The 22,016-nt window shown below is 41.9% G+C and overlaps 1 protein-coding gene across 1 annotated transcript; it reads right to left on the reverse strand.

Annotated features, from left to right (window-relative positions):
• Nucleotides 1-204: 204 nt before the first annotated feature.
• On the reverse strand, nt 205-14,441 carry LOC128444875 (carbohydrate sulfotransferase 1). The gene is made up of 5 exons (XM_053427552.1): nt 14,112-14,441; nt 12,457-12,670; nt 11,729-11,955; nt 8,505-8,722; nt 205-541 (listed from the first exon to the last, which is right to left on the reverse strand). The coding sequence occupies exons 1-5, from the start codon at nt 14,439-14,441 to the stop codon at nt 205-207; spliced, it is 1,326 nt and encodes a 441-aa protein (XP_053283527.1).
• Between the last annotated feature and the right edge of the window lie 7,575 nt (nt 14,442-22,016).

Here is a 22,016-nt window from a genome sequence, read left to right on the forward strand (position 1 = left end):
TGAAAACGCAGAAGCATGTTTCAGGCTTGCCACTGATAACACTGGAAAGGATCCATCTTATTCTCATCCTCCACCAGACATACCGAGGATATTCAGCCAAACAGTTTGGACCATATCAGCTCAGCTCCATTGACTTCAGTACTGCCTTGTTATCATGGTTTCTTGAACACTCATTGGATGTAGTGTATGCCCATCATCAGCTGTTTAGAAAAATGGGAGGAACATCCTGTCCTCCACCAACGAGTGAGAGAAGTTCCTCAGTTCTTTTGGGTGGAAGACTTTCTTGTATCCAAGGATGTCCAGAACTGGTTGACACACCGTCTGGGTGTAAACTACCATGTCGAAGGATAGCTTCAACCTCCAGTTCTCTGCATTAGCAGCAGAGTCCCGAACTGTGGTGAACTTGTGCCGGGACGACAGATCACTGCTGCCCCGAGTATTGTTGATGATCCAATCCTCCACACTCTGGTCCAAAACCATACCAAGGAAACTGTAGAGCTCTCTGGTCTTCTGTACAGGAAACCTGGCAATATCTTCATACCTGGCCCAGGGGGAGGTAGAGAGGAAGGATCATTGAGTTGTGTGTCAATACCTATGATCATTATATACAGTGGATATAAAAAAAAGTCTATACACCCCTGTTAAAATGCTAGGCTTTTGTGATGTAAAAAAATTGGACCAAGATAAATCTGGTCAGAACTTTTTCAACCATTAATGTGACCTATAATATGAACAATTCAATTTAAAAAACATAATGAAATCTTTTAAGGAAATTTTTTTTTTAAATGTGGTTGCTTAAGTGCGTACACCCTATTATAACTGGGGATGTGGCTGTATTCAAAATTAACCAATTACATTCAAACTCATGCTAAATAGTAGTCAGTACACACCTGCCATCATTTACAGTGACTGATTAATCCCAAGTAAAGTTCAGCAGTTCTAGTAGGATTTTCCTGACATTCTCTTAGTTGCATCTTACAGCAAGAGCCATGGTCCGCAGAGAGCTTCCAAAGCATCAGAGGGATCTCATTGTTGAAAGGTATCAGTCAGAAGAAGGGCACAAAATAATTTCCAAGGCATTAGATGGAACACAGTGAAGACTATCATCATCAAGTGGAGAAAATATGGCACAACAGTGACTTTACCAAGAACTGGACGTCCCTCCAAAATTGATGAAAAGACAAGAAGAAAACTGCTCAGGGAGGCTTCCAAGAGGCCTACTGCAACATTAAAGGAGCTGGAGGAATTTCTGGCAAGGACTGGCTGTGTACTACTTGTGACAACAATCTTTCGAATTCTTCATATGTTTGGGCTCTGGGCTAGGGTGGCAAGACGGAAGCCTTTTCTTACCAAGAAAAACATCCAAGCCCGGCTAAATTTTGCAAAAACATACATGAGGTCTCAAAAAAGCATGTGGGAAAATGTGTTATGGTCTGATGAAACAAAGTGACAGAGAGATCTGGTGCGCCGTAGAGAAAGGTTTCACTGACGATGGCTCTGCATGCACTACACAGTTATCATACTGCACTGTCATTCATACAGTATGATCGACTAGCACTTTTGGAAATACGTTCGTCGCTAAATACAGAGTTTTTCTCAACTTACCAGAGTGCTTGCTGTGGCTCCTTTGTTCTACCGCCGATCTGTTTACCAATACGCCGACGGAGGAGAAAGAAGAGAGGGAAGCGCGCCGGTATCCTGTGCAGATCTCGGACGAGATGCTGCTATCCTCCGCTGCCGAGCATTCTACTCGCGAATGTTCAATCCCTGGACAATAAAATGGACAAACTACACGCACGGACTAACTTCCAGCGGGACATTGCGAACTGCTGTGTGCTGGCGTTCACGGAGACTTGGCTGGATCCTCTGGTGCCTGACTCCGCCTCTACTCCGGCCGTTTTTTCCATCTACAAGCAGGACAGAACCTCAGAGTCGGGTAAGAGCAGAGGTGGAGGGGTGTGCTTGATGGTGAACTCTCGCTGGGGCTCGTTTGTTGCTGTGCTTTCAGCACGCTGCTCACCAGACCTGGATCTGCTATCGATAAAAGTGCGCCCTTTTTACCTTCCCTGTGAATTCCGCTCCGTTATAATCACCGCTGTTTACATTCCACCGCAGGCAGACAAAACGTGCGCGTTAGACGATCTGTACAGAGTTATTAATGCACTTGAGGATGCACACCCTGAGGCAGTCTCTATTGTTGTTGGTGACTTCAATAGGGCTAATATGAGGACAGTTTTGCCGAAATATCATCAACACATTAACTTTCCCACCCGGGGTGACCAGACTCTTGCCCATTGTTACTCGCAAATACGGAACAGCTACAAACCCCTCCCCCGCCCCGCTTTTGGGAAGTCGGATCAAACTTCAATTATGCTCATCCCAACCTACGGACAATACCTAAAACAGGAAAAAACGGTTTTTGGGGCAGTTCAACACTGGAATGGTGAATCCATTAGCACTCTCCAGGACTGCTTTGAAACAACAGATTGGCCGATGTTCTGTGTTGCAGCTGATGGGGACATTAACGAATACACAGACACTGTCTCCTCATATATCTCTAAATGCATTGATGATGTCGTCCCTAGGGTCAGTGTTAGGAATTATCCATACCAAAAGCCCAGGGTAAATGGTAATATCCGTGCTAAGCTCAGAGCACGGTCCTCTGCCTATAACTCTGGTGACCCGGAGGCTTTGAGGAAGTAGATATGACCTGCGGAGGGCCATCAGAGATGGGAAAAGAGACTTCAGGGACAAGCTGGAATCCAACAACCTCAGCTCTGACCCCCGTCACCTGTGGGATGGCCTGCGACACATCACTGGCTATAAAGGGAGAAATAGCAGTGATGATCAGCATGCCGCCTCCCTACCTGATGACCTCAACACCTTCTACGCATGGTTTGAGGCAACCAACACCCTTCCATCCGCGAGACTGGCCGAGGACAGAGATGACTGCACTCTGTCCCTGAATGTGGCTGACGTGAGGCGAGAGCTTCAAAGAATGGAGTGCCAGGCCGCGTCCTCAGGGGGTGCGCCGACCAGCTAGCGGAGGTCTTCACCTCCATATTCAACCTCTCCATACAACTATCAACAGTACCCACCTGCTTCAAGCCGGCCACCATCATCCCCATACCTGAGAAATCATCCATCACCTGTTTGAAAGACTACCGCCCTGTAGCACTGACCTCCACCATCATTAAGTGCTTCGAGTGGCTGGTCAAAACCCACATCTGCTCGACCCTTCCGAACCCCCCTGACCCCTTCCAATTTGCATATCTTCAAAACAGATCCACGGATGATGCCATCGCCCTGACAACACACACCACCCTCTCCCACCTGGAAAAGGCCAACACATATGTGAGGATGCTGTTCGTGGACTACAGATCAGCGTTCAACACGATTGTGCCTGCCAAGCTCGTCCCCAAGCTCAGGAGCCTGCGTCTTAAAACCCCCCTGTGTAACTGGATCTTGGACTTCCTGACGAGCAGACCCCAGGTGGTGAGAATGGGTAACCACACCTCCTCCTCACTGACCCTGCGTACCGGGGCCCCTCAGGGCTGCATACTCAGCCCCCTCCTGTACTCCCTGTACACGCAGGACTGTGTGGCAACACACAGTTCTAACATCATCCTGACATTTTTTGCAGACGACACCACCATCCTGGGCCTCATCTCTAACAACGATGAGACCGCCTATAGTGATGAGGTCAGGGGCTTGGCAACATGGTGCCAAGAGAACAACCTGTCTCTTAACGTCTGCAAGAACAAGGAGATGATCGTGGACTTCAGGAAGCTGCAGAGGGGGGGTCGAGGTCCGATACACATCGATGGAGCTGTAGTGGAGAGAGTCTCCGAGTTCAAGTTCCTCGGTGTGTTCATCACGGATGACCTGACCTGGTCCAAACAAGCGGACTCTGTGGTCAAAACTGCACAAAAGCGAAAGCGCCTTTTCTTAACCCTGAGGAGACTCAAGAAGTTTGGCATAGCTGCAAAAACACTTACAAACTTTTACAGTTGCAGTGTTAATTTCTTTGACGAAAGCTATGATGAAAATTATTCGTTAACGAACTTTTTTCCATGACGAAGACGTAAAGAAAACGGATCTTTTAAAATAAAAACTGACTAAATCTATTTTAACTTTTGTTGACGAGACGAGATGAGACGAAAATGTTGGAGGTTGACTAAGTCACAATTTCTTTTTTTAAACATCATCGTATCAGGCCGTCATGAAGTATCAGGAGCGGACGAGTGAGTGTGTGTGTCTGTGTGTTTGTGTGTGTGTGTGTGTGTGCGCCCCAGATAGCGCACCGGTCCCGAGGCTCTGCTCCCCGCCCCGCTCACTCGCTCAGAGACACAAGATCAGAGCTCGTTCACGTGAATCAGCCGCTCACTGACTCACCGACTGCTTTTTAACTATGGAAACAGTGAAAACACAGAGTTTCTCTGGTCTCAGCTGCTCAGAGATCAGCGCCTCAGCTTCTTGATCAGAGCAGAAGCTGCAGTTGGTTTGTACCGAGCTTCAGTATCTGTGTCCGCCTCCAGCCTGACCTGCTCTCACTTTTTGTTTTCACATTTAAAACTAAATATATATTTTAAGCTATTAGGCTGCAGTTATATGTGTTTATTTATTTCAAAATAGGGTACTTCTTATTTCATACATGTCTCACAAATACGGGGAGGACTCAAATAGCCCTACAAAGTTCTGTGATTCATTTATTTCAAAGTAGGCCTACACTTGCCTGTGTATTTTCTTCTCTTCATAAGTGTTCGGTGTTTTCCTTTGTTGTAACAGGTACAAATAGCTATAAAATGTCAAGTGTTTTCTTTATTGTCGTTATATAATTTTGTAAATGCAACAAACTATAGTTTAGTATAGTATAACTTTATATTAAACTTTATTAGCTTTGTTATCAAACATGTTTTGCGGCTCCAGACAAATTTTATTTGGGGGAAGAATTACTTATTAAGAATCAAAATTACTCTTTTGAAAGTAAAGGTTGCCGACCCCTTCTATAGACTTATGCTGGTAGGGACATCTAATGGACAACTTAAGTACTGCAAGCTAGACTATTATGCAGTTTTAGACACAACACAGGGTCCCTGGGCCTGAGAAGGGAAGAAAATGAGTTTAATGTGGCTACTAAATGTAACTAAAACTAGACTAAAATGTAATTCGTTTTCGTCGACTAAAACTAGACTAAAACTAAGAAGGATAAAAATGACTAAATGTGACTAAAACTAATATGCATTTTCGTCAAAAGACTAAGACCAAGACTAAATCAAATATAGCTGCCAAAATTAACACTGTACAGTTGCACCATTGAGAGCATCCTCTCAGGCTGCACTACTGCCTGCTATGGTAGCTGCTCCGCTGCTGATCGCAAGGCCCTGCAGAGGGTGGTGAAGACAGCGCATCATCGGCTGCCATCTCCCTTCCGTGCAAGGCATCTACAACACAAGATGCCTGAGCGGGCTTCCAGACTCAAAAACAGCTTTTTCCTTTAGGCCGTAAGGCTTCTGAACAAACAACACTGACCCTCTGAACAGTTACCATGTACATTCTGCTCCCCCACTCATACATATACACTTACTTCACATATACTCATATTATTTAATTTAATATTCTCCACTCCTTCACCCTGTAAACTGCTGCTTCATTTGACTATGTTATATGTTATATAGTATGTTATTATATATAGTATGTTAGTATGTTATTTTTTTTCTATTTTGTAAAGTTGTCTACTGCGTGGATGTTGCCTGCCAGGTCACAAGAATTTCACTGCTCCGATGACACTGTCATTGGTGCATGTGACAATAAACTTTGATTTAATTTGTTTTGATGTTGAACTTTTGGCCATAATTCCAAAAGGTATGTTTGGCGCGAAAACAACACTGCACATCACCCAAAGAACACCATCCACAGTGAAGCATGGTGGTGGCAGCATCATGCTTTGGGGCTGTTTTACTTCAGCTGGAACTGGGGCCTTAGTCAAGGTGGAGGGAACTAACAGTTAAAAATACCAGTCAGTTTTGGCACAAAACCTTCAGACTTCAGTTAGAAAGCTGAAGATGAAGAGGAATTTCACCTATCAGCATGACAACGACCCAAAGCATTCATCCAAATCAACAAAAGCATGGCTTCACCAGAAGAAGATTCATGTTTTGGAATGACCCAGCCAGACCCCAGACCAATTGAACATCTGTGGGGTGATCGGAAGAGGGCTGTGCAAAGGAGATGCCCTCGCAATCGGAAAGGTTTGGAGCGCTTTTGCAAAGAAGAGTGGGTAAACATTGGCACATCAAGATGTGCCATTCTAAAAGATTCCTACCCAAAAAGACTGAGTGCTGTAATAAAATCAAAAGGTGCCTCAACAAAGTATTAGTTTAAAGGTGTGCATACTTGCAACCAGGTTATTGTATGTTTTTAATTAGTACTTTTTCTGCCTAAAAGATTTCAGTTTGTTTTTCAATTGAATTGTTCACGTTATAGGTCACATTTAAAGTGAAAAAAGTTAAGAAAACCTTGCATTTTAACAGGGATGTGTAGACTTTTTATATCCACTGTAAATAAAACTCACAGGGTTTAGGCAACTGAAAATGCATGGTGAAGGCAGCTAAAATATTGTTGAGGTTAACAAGAAAACAACTTAAATTATTTTTTTTCAATCAAAAATGATACTGAAAATGTTCTTCCTCTGTATGCATCAAATGTGACTGTAGGGAGATTTTTTTTTACATCTATGAAACGTTGGACCCTGTTGTGAGTCGTGTGTGAATGTTAAAGAGATAGTTCACACAGAAATTAACATCACTTACTATCTATCACCACTATACCGATGGAAGGGGGGTGTTTGAGTCCACAAAACACTTTTTAAGTTTCCGAGGTTAGTTAGGTCTTTCATATCGTTAATGTTAGTTGAACTAAAGTTGGATTTCTTCATATTTTGGAGCCATTAACTATGATGAACTATGAGCTAGTAGGGGAGAGCGGGGTAATGTGGGACATCGGGTGATGTGAAACACCCCCTGAATCTAGGCAACGGAACACATTTGTGGTCATGTGACTATTATGTTTAAAAGCCCCTCCCATTCCCCCCTTGTAATGAAGGATAAGTTGGTGCAGGTGCTGTGGTAAGTATGTTTTTTCACAAAAATTTGTTTTTTTGCATGTAAAAGTAAATTTTCTTGCTTTGAACTTAATCAACTGTTGTGTCGAAACAAATAGAATCAGGTAGAAAAACTTATATCATACATTCTGGTGAACTTCCAACATATAAAACCATGTGATTGATGCTAGCTGAAGATTAGCCTGAATTGATAAGAGATGTTGTTTTTCTAAAATTGTGGCTTCGGGCTAAAGTGGGAAAAATGCTGTGGGGTAAAGTGGGACACTGTCTCACTTTACCCCACCACGAAGCACAAGTTTAGTCTTAAACATATTTTAGTGTTATATGACATTATATATGTTTTATTTTTAATTTCATAAACATTGTAGAAAAGCCATCATGCCAAGAAACTGCACCAGGAAGACAATCTGGGGCCAAACACCCCTCGCAGAGATGGAGAGTGCAGCCGCTGAGGTCATGCAAGGAAAGAAGTCCTTAAGAAAAGCTGGAAGGGATAGAAATATTGATAAGACAGCCCTCAAAAGATTCATAAAGAAAAAAGAGAAAGGGAAAGTAAAATCAGTAGCCTGGGGTGCAGTAGCTGAGGTAAAGAGAATATTCACAGATGAGATGGAGGAGGAGCTTGCCAAACACTTGAAACAACTAGCTGACCAGTTCCATGGCCTCGCTCCAGTTAAGTGCCGTGAACTGGCATTTGAATACGCAGAGAAAAACAATATCCCTGTCCCTGCCAATTGGACAGAGAAACAATGTGCCGGTAAGCTAGGTGTGCAAGAGATCGCATGAATCATAATAATCATAAATGTGCTTAATTGACCAATCCCCATGATTCTGTTACTAGTCCGATATTAGTGGTTGTCAATCTAGCTGTCGGGATTTTAACTACTGTAGTTTTAAAGTGGAAACAGTAAGTGGACCACTTTACCCCGTAGCTGGGGTAAAGTGGGACACAAGACCACTTTTTTTAAAACAATCATAATTTCACTGCCTTTTGTCCTGAAGACATTCTGATCATTTCCATTGCTAGAAAACATCCTGAATTAATGGGAAATGTGTAAATTTTACTGATATATCAGTTTAGCTCGCCTAGAGGGAAGCAAATGTAAAAAATGTCCCACATTACCCCGCTCTCCCCTACTACTGCCATGTTAGGACATATTTGTGGGAATAGTGTCAGCTGGAGCAGAGGGTCGGACTCTTTCTTCCTGCTCTAAAATATGTTTTTAGAGTTAATCCAAATATCTAATGCATACATTATGAAGATCATTCTGGTATATATCTTTTCAAAGATGGCTAAGAAAATAAAAACGAGGGAAAAGATCTGTTTAAGAATATAGCTTAAGTGATTTCTGCTTTTAGAGGTTATTCCTGTCCTTCTCACCTGAGCAGCATGTACCTGCCTCTGAGCCAGGCGGGTTTTGCCAGGCCCATGGACAGAGACCTGAGAAAGTCTTCACACACTGTCTTAATCTGTCCAAGGTCAAGATTGTGGGGTCGGCGTCCAGTCGCTCTCCACAGACGCCACAGCCGGTAAGTATCTCGAAAAGTCTCAACACGAGATGCCAGGATACCTCGCGGATCTCGCACAAGCTGGACCACCTGATGAGGAGGATGGTGATAATCATAAAGGATAATGAAACATATTTAACAGGAACATGCTGTAATTACGATGTCAGTAACAGTGCAGATGAATGTCTCCATATAACCGCATGTGATTAGAAATAGAAGCAGTAGTGCTACAGTGCAGTGACAAAAGGTTTCAATTGAGGGACATTCCAGTTGAGAAAGCAGAACCAATTTGAGGTTCAGTATGTTGGAGCCTTGGCCTGGGGAAGACTGGGATTGAACCGCCGACCTTCTGGTTAGATGAGGACTGCTTTACCCCCCCAGCCACAGCCGCTCTATTAGATTCTACTTTTCGAGCTGAAACCAGTTGGTTTAAGCTTCCTCTGAATGTTGGATCCATCTAAATAAAGGACATTGGAGTTTCAAAAGAGACTTTTAGTCCTGTTATTCGAAATCTAGAGTACTACATTTCATATGGTATTTGCCATTTCCAATTCCATTGTCTTAAAAAATCGATATAAATCCAGGAATCTTTAATATGCCTGCTGTTATATTAACGCTTCTCCCATTTGTGCTAAGGCATCTTGATGTTCTTTTGCTTGCATGTTCTTGACACATTTGTTAACTTATTTCTTAACTTTTGCCATTACATGAGAATATTTCATATTATGCAGACTCAGATGTTACAAGAGGCTTTTACTTGCGCAGAACATTTGACAAAGAATCATAAAGATGGAAGACAAGAGCTGCTGTTACAAACATCTGTAAAGACATGGACACAATTTACATGGTCAGGAGTAACAATATGTTTCCTTATATGAATGTGAAATGACCCCATTGTGAAGCCTTACATTAAACTTGTTGAGTACACCTTGCTCATTTCATCATGCCTTAAAACCCTTTTTGTATCATTATTGCAAAAAATAAAAAAAACGTGATTAAACAAAGGTGAACAACACCTGCATTCATACCAGATAAATGGCTCACATTGTGTCTTCGACAAAGAGTTACAACAAACGCGAGACATTTTCTTCTCTTACGCTCATAACATCCTGTTCTTTTGCGACTTGCCACCCCTTGTTTTGACCTGCTATCAGTTGGTGGCCTGCCTTCCTGCCTTAACCTGCTTCAGCTTGTTGGCCTTCAATTATTGATATAAGCTGATACAGCTGTTATATGTCGTATTTATGATAATAATAATGCTCTCTGTCCCATCAGAGTGAGAGTAGCAAAGGCTACTGGCCCAAAACTACCTCTGCTCTGTAAGCCTGTGTCGGGCATATTTCACGCCCATGTGTTCATGCACATGGGCATAGACACATGGGCATCTCTAAGGGGCTACAGTTGTTTTTACCACATTTTCAATCCATATCAATTTAGAGTTGCATTGATTGGTTATCTAACCTTCCATCATCTAGTTCACTATGTTGTCAACTAGTAAAGAGTTGTTAAATGCAACCTCTAGACTCAATAGTACCAGGCGTAGCAGTCAATACATTCACAGAGAAATAAAGGCTGACATCTCCTTTCAGGTTCTGCGTACTGAGTCCAGCTTCACTGAACTTTGAATAAACAGGTCAACAGCTTCTTGTTCAGCAGCGGGGGTGCAGCTTCAGGGTTCGCATTACTTGCTCATATTAAACATTATCAAGAAACAATCCTTGAGAAGTGACACAAATATTTCACCTCACTTCTGTTCCTGGTGACCGCCACCGTCAGTATGTCAAGGTTTAGAAGATTTTACATTAGAATGGTCAATCAACAGACATAATTGAAGGGAAAGTTGGCTACTCGATTATGATTATAAAAATCCTATTTCCCAATACTTTTCAGGGACATTTTCTAAAAACATCCTAAAAATCCCCCCCAAAATGATATTCAATATGAGTTGTGAATGCCATAATGAAAAATAAGCCAACTTTGTCTTTAATATTCATAAAAATATATATACGAAATATTCCATTTTATTATAGTTGTTATGTCTTGTGTGGTAATCAAATAAAATGACCACAATAAGTGTCTTTAAACTGTCAACGTTTGTCTTTGGCCTTTATTCTGCTCCAAGGACCTTTACCGTAAGACCACGATTAGACGACCACCAATTTTCAAAGGGCGGCTGGCATGACCAGGTTTTCACAAAAACGATGGACCGCATGAGTGTGGATGTAAATTAGATGTCACATTCGTTCAGTCTGTGAATGCATGAATGAATTGATGAGGTAATAAATTAAGTAATTAATTGTGTATGATAGTATGATAGATCAAATTAATGATAAAAAAGTCACGACTGCGTGTGAAACTGTTTCACGCAAAATTTAGAATTTTTTTTTTTAGATTTCTTATTACCATTGTGTGAATAATTTTTCAATATTTATAATGAAGAAAAACTTAAAATTAAGCAGCAAAATAACAGACTGTCATTGAGAAAATACCTGTTTCCCCAGACAGTCTGAAGTAATTTCACTTCACAATTACAGATTACCCACCTCAGATTGTCCCCCAGTAAATATTTGGGCAATCTGATCTAAGATTTCAAAATAAAATCCCTTGGAAAAATCTTATTTTTACTGTTTTGGCAAAAGAGAATGAGATTCTTACAGCAATTGACAAAGATGACTTCATTGAAAAGATGGCAATGGGCAGTGAGTGACTGTGCCACCTACTTGTTTGTTAGTCTGGTAACCGTTACATCAACAAATAGGATTAGCCTATAAAATTAGAGGTCTAGTGCTATGCGTGAAAAGGGTGGCTTGGAGAGGAGTCAAATTCCAGACATGAATTATTGTTCAAGTCAGTCCCTGACCACTAGACTTACTAAACAAAATGGCCATGAATCTCCAAAAAGTAGTGCTGACCAGCAAAACTGCAGTCCAAGACAACCCCTCTCGAAAACAAAAACAAAAACCTAGGTCCGAACTGTAACTACTCCTTTCTATAAAGTCTTACTCAAGTCTAGTCTCAGGTATACAGCTGTAATGTGAATGGACAAATACTGTAATATTGACATTTTACAAAGTAATAATAATACTATTTCTCTACCTTCAGGTTGAGTCTCGGGTCCTCAATCAGTGCTCTGAGGTCACTGATTTGGGGAATGCGCACTGTCTTGATGGCTATGTGGCGCTTCCCTCTGCAGGCATCAGCAGCCAGTGACACGTTAAGCGGGCCACATCTCTTCCCACACTCCCCCTCATCAGTCAGAACCAGGCTCTGCTCATCTGGGCCCAGGGGAACCTCACATACAGGAGGGGAGCACAGAGACCGGCCTAAAGAAACAACGCAAACAATAAAACCAATGTTTAAAACAAATGTTTAAAACAAATTTAAACCCAGCAACATCAATTAAATATTACTGTAGCTCAAATATGTGAATAGAAGCAGGACAAGGTGACAACGTGTAAAGACAAATACTCTTATATGTTGGATTATGGATTATAATCAGAAAGAGCTCGACCAAATGAAAGCACAGGTATAGATGCAACATGAGGAGGGATAGTGAAACACATAAAACTGTGTCAAAGATGGCTACCATCTTCTTCTATCCTTTTTGTTTCTTTTTTCATAAACCTGCAACATCAAATAGGAAGATGTTAACTTGTGCTAGACAGAGCAATCAGATCTAAAATAGATCTCAATGTGGACACTGGAGACACATTAATACCAAGTTTAAATGTAGTCAGGATAAAAGAAAATTTTAATACAATTTAGTTATGAGACATATGTTAATGCCCGAGGTAAATGGAGATGTAAAGATGCACGTCCCTTACTAGCTCCTCTTCGGAACAGCTTGTCAGTGGAGTGGTTGGAAGGACGAGGTCGGATGTAATTCTCCAAACTGATGAGATGACAGTGGTACAGAGACCTCAACAGGTCTGTGGCTGCACCCATCATTACCCTTCTCTCAGCCAGGTTTCGACTCTGCACAAGCCGAGGAAGCAGTGCCGACTGGACATGGAACAGGGGTTCAAACAGGTAGAAGACCTGGGATATATATATAAAAAAAAATATCAAAGATAATAGTATATAAAAGTCTGTGTAGGTGGAGAATAGAATTTTTTTAGATGCAATCAATATGATTTTAGTGCCTCCTCGCACACAACAATTATATTCCATTTGGTATCGCATTCCCATGTCTTACTTATCAATGCCAGTAACCCACTGCTTCAGTGGTTGCTGAGCCAAATAAATAGGCAGTGCAGTGTTTGCTTCAGAGAGTGATGAGATGGTGAACCTTTCAATCTCTTGCCTCCAAAGGGAGAAATACACAACAACCATCAACATCAATAAAGAATGCCAGTTTTATTATGAGAGGGGATGTGATCACCCTATCAAAGCAGGCCTCTTCCTGCAGAAGCCTGATGGGAGGAGTTTGGTCATCAGGAAAATGGTCTGGCTGTGTAGATTTTTTTAATCTTTCATATTTACTTACTATTTGTTCTGTGTCTGCACCACGTAGATGCACTAAACTGTGTTGCATAGCAGTACAATGACGTACAAAGGTAGTCTTTTTCTATTCTATTGAGTCCAAATATAGAATATTTCAGTTTAATTGCTCGTTATAAATACATTGATTAGTTAAACAAGAATTCATTAGCAAGTAATAGAAAACATGTTCAAGTTAAGCATCTTTAAATGAGTGTATGATTAAGAGCTGCACATTATCAGGAAAACATGCGAAATGCAATAACGTTGTTTAATATCGCAATGACGATATGACTTGTGATACATAAACATAAACAGTCCCTGTCTGTGGACACAGAGACCACGGACAGCTCCACAGCCGGGAGAAGGCCGCAGTGCCACCAAGCCGGGGGCAGACACCAGGGAGCCATACACAGCTCCACTAAGCCCACTTACAGTATTAATTTTTTTTTTACAGTTTTTAGGTTCTCTGTCAGTCCTTTACTGATCGTCTGTGTTCTCTCATTCATGCTGTGCGCTGCGCCGACTGCATCAAACCAAACCCAGTACGACACCCTCTCCTCCAGCTCCATACATTCACTAAGTTTGTAAAGTATGCTGTTTTTAATCAGAGTTAGTTCACACGTGTGGCTGATCTATGTGTGTGTGTGTGTGTGTGTGTACGGTGAGAGAGAGAGAGAGAGAGAGAGAGAGAGAGAGAGAGAGAGAGAGAGAGAGAGAGAGGAAAGGAGCGAGTAAGCGGCTGATTAATGCGCTGCTCTGAAGAAAGTTAAGAAACTTTTCCATCAGGTTCCGGAATAAATAATCATCCTTATGTCTCCATCTGATTGGCAAAATATATAGTGAATGCATGGCGCATGAAAAACCATTCATTCAGTTTTTTGCAATAGGCCTATTGCGCAAGATATTTTGAGCATGATTGTATTTTCGATATATCGTTCAGCCCTACTATGATTGTATTCTTTTATTGTTGATGATAATAAATGTATAACATTCTGACCTCTGGATGCTGGTTGAACAGCTGACCCACAAAGGAGGATCCGCTCCGTGTGGTTGCCAGGATGAGGATGTGGGTTCTCTTGTTGACATCATACGTGGGGAGAGAGGAGTTCGGGGAAGATGGGATGTTGGAGAGGATCCCATCACACACTGGGTCCGAGCCCTCCACTGTCAGATCTTTGAGGCTGCAGTTGACAGCTTGGCCAGTGGATGTCAGAGCCCCAGAGCACAGTAGGCTTAAGGGTTTGGTGGAGAAAGTGCGGATGGCCGTGTACTGGATAGCTATGGAGGCTAATGCTAGCAGGACCATGGATTTCCACGAACACTGCATGATGGCTAACCGATGGATAAGTGAGCCACAGCGCTCTCTGTCAGAAACAGACAGACATGAGGAGGAAAGTAAATACTATTAAGACTGCTGTTATTGTTTTATTCTTAGATAACCTAAACCTCATTCTAACCCTTACCCTAACCCAAACCTCGTTCTAACCCTAAACCTCACCACAACCTCATTCGAACACTAAACCTCTTTCTAAACCTCACCCAAACCTAAATCTAACACTAACCCTAACCCAAACCTCATTCTCACACTAACCCTCACCGAGAGCTTATTCTAACCCTCACCCAGACTTTATTCTAACCCTCACCCAAACCTTATTGCAACCCGCGCACAAACCTAATTCTAATACTAACCCAAACCTCATTGTGACCCTGACCGAAACCTCATTCTAACCCTTACAAAAACCTAATTATAGCACTAACCCAATAATTATTAATCCACAAACAAGCAAAATGTTATCACTTTCTCACTTCAAATTAACGATGCTCCCCTCACACACACACACACGCACACGCACACGCACACACACACACACACCATACCTCCACCACCAAATAACTATCGATCCATCCATCCATCCATCAGGGAGGGCTACATATTAGCACAACATAGCAGGAGCTAACCACTGTGCCCCTACATCACACCACTGATCTCTCCTCACTCGGTGAATAGGAGAGCACGCTGCATCTCCTCTAGTCTGTTGTGGAGCCGTCATTCTCCCTTCACACCGCAGATCGCGGCCACTGGCCTTACCTCACTCTCCTCTCCTCCGTGTTCTGGCCGTCAGCGGGAGGCGGCGGGCTGGCTGCGGAAACATGATGCTGATGCTGCTGCTGCTGATGCTGCTGCTGCTGCTGCTGTGAGCCTCCGCCGCTGGTGCAGGCAGCAGCCTGGGTCTTTCTGCGAGCCACACACGGAGGGTGAGGACATGACACAAAAGAAAGCCAACGTTCAAGAGCTACCAGTCACATCAATAGGATGCTGGTACCACAAGCTAGTAGATGCTATTCAGGTCCCTATTACCCTAGTATCCATCACTGCTGTGCTGCCCCCCCCCCCCCCCCCCCCCATTGACCTCCCTCACACGCACGCGCACATACGCAGGCACACACCTATCTATCTATCTATCTATCTATCTATCTATCTATCTATCTATGTATCTATGTATCTATCTATCTATCTATCTATCTATCTATCTATCTATCCATCTATCAATCTACAGGTCAATTTTTATTTGTATAGCCCATATTCACAAATCACAATTTGTCTCATAGGACAAGGTGTTACATCCTCTTGCTCCACAAGAGTAAGGAAAAACTACAAAAATAAAACATTTTACAGGGTAAAAATAACGTAGAAACCTGAGAGAGAGCCACATGTGAGGGATCCATCTCTCAGGACGGACCGAAGTGCAGTAGACGCCACGTGTAAAGGAGAACATCAGAAAGATAAGGGTATTTGCAGCATTGATAAGAATAAACACTTGTAGCATAATGGAAGGTCAATGAATTAATGGATTATTGTCATTAATGGTCGAGTATCTGAGGAGAAATATTGTATATCAAGCAGTCTTGTTGTAATCATAGTCCATAGTCAGCAGCCACCAAGATCATGATCCTCAAAGGTTGGATGCGATAATAGTCCACAGTCATTGTCCACTGTCCATCCATCAGGATCCACCATCAGCTGACACCTCAATTGCGTCCCCCACCAGTATACGATGCCAACGCGATACAGGATCACTTTGAGTAGTCATCAGGACTTGAAAAGCACTTGTTTGAGCTTTAAGAAGCTCAAACAAGCGCAGTTGTCTGTACAACTCCTGACGGCAGGAGCCTCAACATTGTCCATAATGTAAGAAATTTGTCTTGGTTTTATTTTATCACGTTAAACAAAGCATGTGACAATAAGGATACACATCAAGAAACTACAAACATCCAACAACATTACTTTTAAAAGCTTTAAATCCAAACCAGAGGGTAAAATCAGTATCAGCAACAGTCATCCCTGTGACTACACCCCCCACCCCCCCAACATTGATTTGTATTTTATTTCAACAAAGATTATTGTTTGTCTATTTCTTTAGCAAAACGCAAACTTCCTAATCTTCTTTTTTCTTTCTTTTACTGACAAAATTGAATCCCAACAGGCCCCTTAATCCTAAAAGCTCAGGGCCCGGGACTCAAGTATTGCTTCTGCATATTACTAGTGTTGAACAAATATTCAATCATAGTCCAGTCTCAAAGGGTTGTAGTGTTGTGAGTTTTATTGGTATTCTGGAATACGGTGAGCCTGCTGCACAGAGTGAATCTGAGACCGCAGACTAACCAGAGTAAAAGATACAGGGACAGTTATAGTACGGGGAGCAGCTGATATGTAAATTGTAACCGAGATTAAAGGTACAGACATTGGGATTTACATTCACAGAGTTTACAACCAAAAGGCTGTAAGGGGTTTCAGGGTAAGGGGCACTGTGTGATGAGAAAGTGGATTCATGAAAGCAGGAGGGGGTAGAGTCTACCACACCAATGTGGATGTAACACTGGACGTGGTATCAGACTGTATTCACGAAGAAAGGAGGGGGTTTGGTACCCCCAATGTGTATTTTCTTTCCTTACTACGATTGTTATTACTGTTGCGGGTGGAAATCAAAGGAGAGGAGTCGTCGTTCTCAAGTTGAAATTAAGCAAGTTTATTCAGAGGTCACAGGTCAGGAAAACGCGGTGTCCAGCAATTGAACATGCATGGGTCTCTAGTTCTATGCAGAAGGCTGCGCAGGAAGAAAGACGCTTAAACAGAGTGCGCACATAGATTATATATTGATATATTGGGCGTGACAGGGGTTCTTCTTGGATTGGTCGAAACTAGATGGAGGCTGCTGCGTCTAGACGGGACAGTGCCTCATCCACTTGGAATGTCGCGTGATGAAGATGTCGTACGTGCACTCCGTTGTCGTGGTTACCAGAGGTGATAATGTTGCTGTATCAGTGCAGCTGCGTTAGTGTGCTGTCTGGGAGATATTGTGGACCAAGGTCTACTCACTTTCTCTGTGCTAACTGAATCAGGGAGCTGGGATGTGTGCTATAAAGTGTTGACTATGCACCAACAGTGGAGTAAAAGGTATAAGGAATGTGTGCGAATATGTCAATATGTGTATGTGTTATGTACCTGGTGTATGTCAGACTCACTATCTCTGTGCGAACTGAAACAGGGAGGTGGGATGTGTATGTGTTCTGTATGTGGTGTATATCAATATTACAATTGGTAATCCACTGACTGAGCTAATTCCTCTAAAGCTTTGCCCAGTCCCATCCTGCTGTCTTCGGTCACTCAGCCCAGAGCTCATTGGTTCCTGTAAACTGTAGATCCAAGGAGAGCTGCAGAATGGGTGATAGTTCTGCATGAAACTGTTTACCAAGAGTGGCTCCTTTTGCATGCAAGTAATTATGTGATTCGTTGTTTATTGTTCATGTTTGATCATATCTGGTTTTAAAATGATTCACAAATATATAGTTTCACATTGTCTTTAAAGCGATGAAATATTGTAAAACAGCTGAGAACGGTAAATCTCAGCCTTACTCAACATGACAAAGCTGTTCATATTTTGGGGACTATTTTCAGTGGCAAACAAATACACATTCAGTTTAGTTTTTTAAACACATCTTAATAGCAGTTGTAGCCTTTATTAAGGGATAGAATTTGGAACTGGGTCTGCAGGTGCTGGATTTAAGCCTCAGAACATAAGACGCCTGCTTAACAAACCCTAGTTTTAATTCACTGAGAGTTTGGGTCTGTAAAGTAGATTTCTTTCCAACAAAACTATAAGCACTGGATTAAATTTGATTCGCTGCTCTTTCTTTTTCCAATTTTTTTGGAAGACACTTGTTATGTTCTCTGAGGCGTCAAAGCCAACTGAATCTCTATCCACAATCATTGCACTTGTATGGTTTCTCTCCAGTGTGGACTCTTATGTGGTTGGGCACGAAACGCTCTACCAAACACTTAACAGCTTATGGGCTTCTCTCCAGTATGAATTCTAATGTGGAGAACTAATGCTTACCTTGTACGAAAGCGCTTCAGACACAGCGAACATTGGAAAGGTTTCTTCCCTGTAGGAACTCTCATGTGCTCCCTCATGTAAGATAGCTCAGGAATCATTTTAACACAGACAGAGCAACAGCAGCTATTGTTTTTCTTGTGGGCCATCCAAGCTTTCTCTATTTGAAATCTACAAACCATACACGGAAAAGGTTTCTCTGTCTTGTGAACTTCCCTGTGTCTCTTTAGTTTGCTGTATCTTTCCCCGCACACAGTTTCCCTGAACAGTGTAACATGTGTCTCTGCAAATAAAAAGTGTTGCGACAGACTTTTTTTTCCAAATTTAACAAGTTCTGTTATTCTTACAAGAAACAGCACTCATATCAGGGACAAGTAATTCCCTGGTTGTAAGGAGTCAAAACAGTTATCATCGTCACTTTCTTCAGTCTCAGGCGCAGAAGAGTCTAAGTCAGGTCATTATTAGCTGATTGTAAATTACTTTCTGGATCAAACTTGGTTGATGCTCCACTATCCTTTTCGTCAGTTTCCATCTCCATCCAATCCTGTGTGTTGCTGACTGCAGGCTCTGCTTCTTTGTTCTCCTCAGTGCGTCTTTGATGAAGCCGAAAGTACTGAGCTTTCTCCATATCTTCACTCCTCCCAGGCAGAGCAGTGAACACAAACTTGGTAATGTCAATCACCTCAAGTTTTCTCCTGAACTTTTGGCTCTGGCTCCCCCTGGTCCAGTCTCGTGCCTCCCAACGGCTGCTTTTTTTCATCAACACACTTATGGCTTCTCACATCCGAGAAGGAACTGAAACCTCCACCACAATCTTTGCAGCCATATGGTTTCTTTTCTGTTTCTTCTCTCGTATTGGTCTGTAGATTTAACAGTTTTTATTCAGTTTTGAAATCTCTTTTCATTGTCAAAGAATATTTTCCATCTGACTGCTTCTCTGCACTTTCAGTACAATCACCTTCCCTGTCTTCTGTCTTAGATTGAGAGGACTCAAAAACCTTGTCAGTCTTGGCAGGCTCTGATCTTCCACAATCCTCTTTTAATGTCTGCTGCAGAGCGCCTCCTGTTCCTCTTTACTGTGCACGGACTCTCGCTCCTGCTGGTTGAGACAGGTCCTCCACTCCTGCTCCTCAGAGAGAACCTCTTCTTTAATCGCCAGCTGCTGTGGCTCATCTAATAGAAACAAAAAAGTTCACAGTTAATATCAACCCAATTCAGACCTGGTATTAACATCTGTCCTGATTGATCCGAACACAAGTGTACTGTACTAAGTATGTGTGTTCAAACCTGCTCCTAAAATACGTCCTGAACGTGTCTCCGCTTATGATCAGGTCTCACTCCCCTGCTCTATATGGTCTTTATACATCTTTTCTAGTCTTGATGACCACTCAAAGCTCTTTACAGTACAGTTTGTCATTCACCCATTTACACACACATTCATAAAGTGCATCTATGGGCAGCACGTTTTTTCTATATGGATGCAGAAGTGTTCACATAGATGCACTGTATGAATGTGTGTGTGTGATTTTCTGTCTGTTAAGCACGTTGAGTGGTCATAAAGAGTAGAAAAGTGCTATGAAAAATAGACCATTACCTTTACTTTATACATGTGTACAAACCCTCAAAATGAAACTCTTCACGTTAAAACATTGATATGATGCAAGTAGGAGTCCTGCAGCAGTAAGAATGTAAAACCATCTCTGCTGTGTATGTAGCTCCTAGTACAACTACATGTACCCACGGACTGCAACTCCCCAAAATTTGTGTGTGCAAAAAACAGTTTTTTACTCTGTATATATTGATCTTAATTCCATTAATATTTCTATTAGACTTACACTCAGGTATTGCATGTTACTTATCACTTACTGATGCCTATTTTTACACTGCTGCTCAAATATTGCAAATTTCCCCATTGTGGGACTAATAAAGGATTAACTTATTTTATAAGCTACAGTTACCTACCTGTCCTGTGGGTTGTTGGAGATATCAGTAAAGCCTCCAGTATCTGACGTTGTTGGTCAATCTCTTTAGAACGAGACATCTCCTCTTTCCTGGCCTCGAACAGCTTAAATATTACTTCGGCAGCAGCGCTCAATCTTTGAGTCACCATGACTCTGAACTTCTGCACGCGGGTTCAGTGGTTTGTACAGTCCGGGTTCTGACCACTCTGGCTGGGCTTGTCTCCGGCCCCCCATCCCGATGCTGACACGATGAAAGGCATGAACGGTGGAATTTGGTAGATTGGGTACTCGACGGACATTCACCCCGCATATAACTCAAGTTATCTTTTCATATTGGGATTCTGCCTATACGTAACATAATTGTTACTTCGATGTCACTATTCATGAGATAACAAAATAATTAATCAATTTATTAATTAAAGCACTCAAAATGTATTATACTGAATGAAGTAGTAATACTTCATACGTCATTGATACAAAATTACAACTGAGTGTAAAAGTATTTAAGAGAAAATGTATACTTTTAAATGTATAATGTATCATTACCACTGTGTGAATAAACTTGATAATGAAGAAAAACTTGAGCAAGCAACGACCTGTTTCCACAGACTTATTTCATTTCACAGTGACAGTTCACCACCTCAGAGTCTTACCCCGACAAAATCAGGACATTTTGATTTAGAATTTCAAAGTAAAAGCCCTTGGAAATATCATATTTTCACTGTTTTGGTTGTGACAACAGAGAAGGATATTATTATGGCACTTGACAAAGACAAAATTATTGAAAAGATGGCAGAGGGAAGTGAGTTATTGCGCCGCGTACTTGGTTAATAGTCTGGTAACATTTACATCAACCAATAGGGTTAGCCTACAAAATTACTGGTTTGGTGCATTGCGTGAAAGGTTGGCCTGGAAAGGAGTCAAATTCCCCTGGATTTGGTCCAGCATGTTATTTCTTTGGTTTATACATTCATGACAGTTGGACATTACCAGTTTGAGATTTGAATGATACAATTCCTCTCTGAGGTGACCTCTCAGCGTTTTGTTTTTGATTTCATGCAGCTTTTCAACCACTAGGTACTCTAGTTCTCGGTTTTCACTAAACTTTTCACATTTACTTCTTTAACTTTATAAGCGACAAAAGATCTATTCAAATCAGTCTATGCTAAATTTTGGGAAATATAACCTTCCCCCCGATGACCACCTTTATTTTTGTTTTTTGAGGGGTGCGTGGATTTCGTCTTTATTGACAGGACAGAGCGAGGAATGGGGAGAAAGAAGACATGCAGCTAGTGTGAGCCAGCTTGCCCTATCACTGTATTCTAGTAGCCTTTTTTTTACTTAGTTGACAAAGTGCTGCATTCTCTCATTCACACAGTTGTGTCCCCATGACACATTACATTGCCTTACACTAGCCCTAACCTTAGCCAAAACCTATACCTTGACTGAAATTATGGGAATTTGATTTTTTTTTCTGCATAAGAATGATAAGTCCCAAAGAAGAGGACAAATTTCCCCCCATTTGCATGTCGTGTGTCTGTGCATGTG

This window comes from Pleuronectes platessa, chromosome 7 (genome assembly GCF_947347685.1).
Source record: "Pleuronectes platessa chromosome 7, fPlePla1.1, whole genome shotgun sequence".
Taxonomy (NCBI): Eukaryota; Metazoa; Chordata; class Actinopteri; order Pleuronectiformes; family Pleuronectidae; genus Pleuronectes; species Pleuronectes platessa.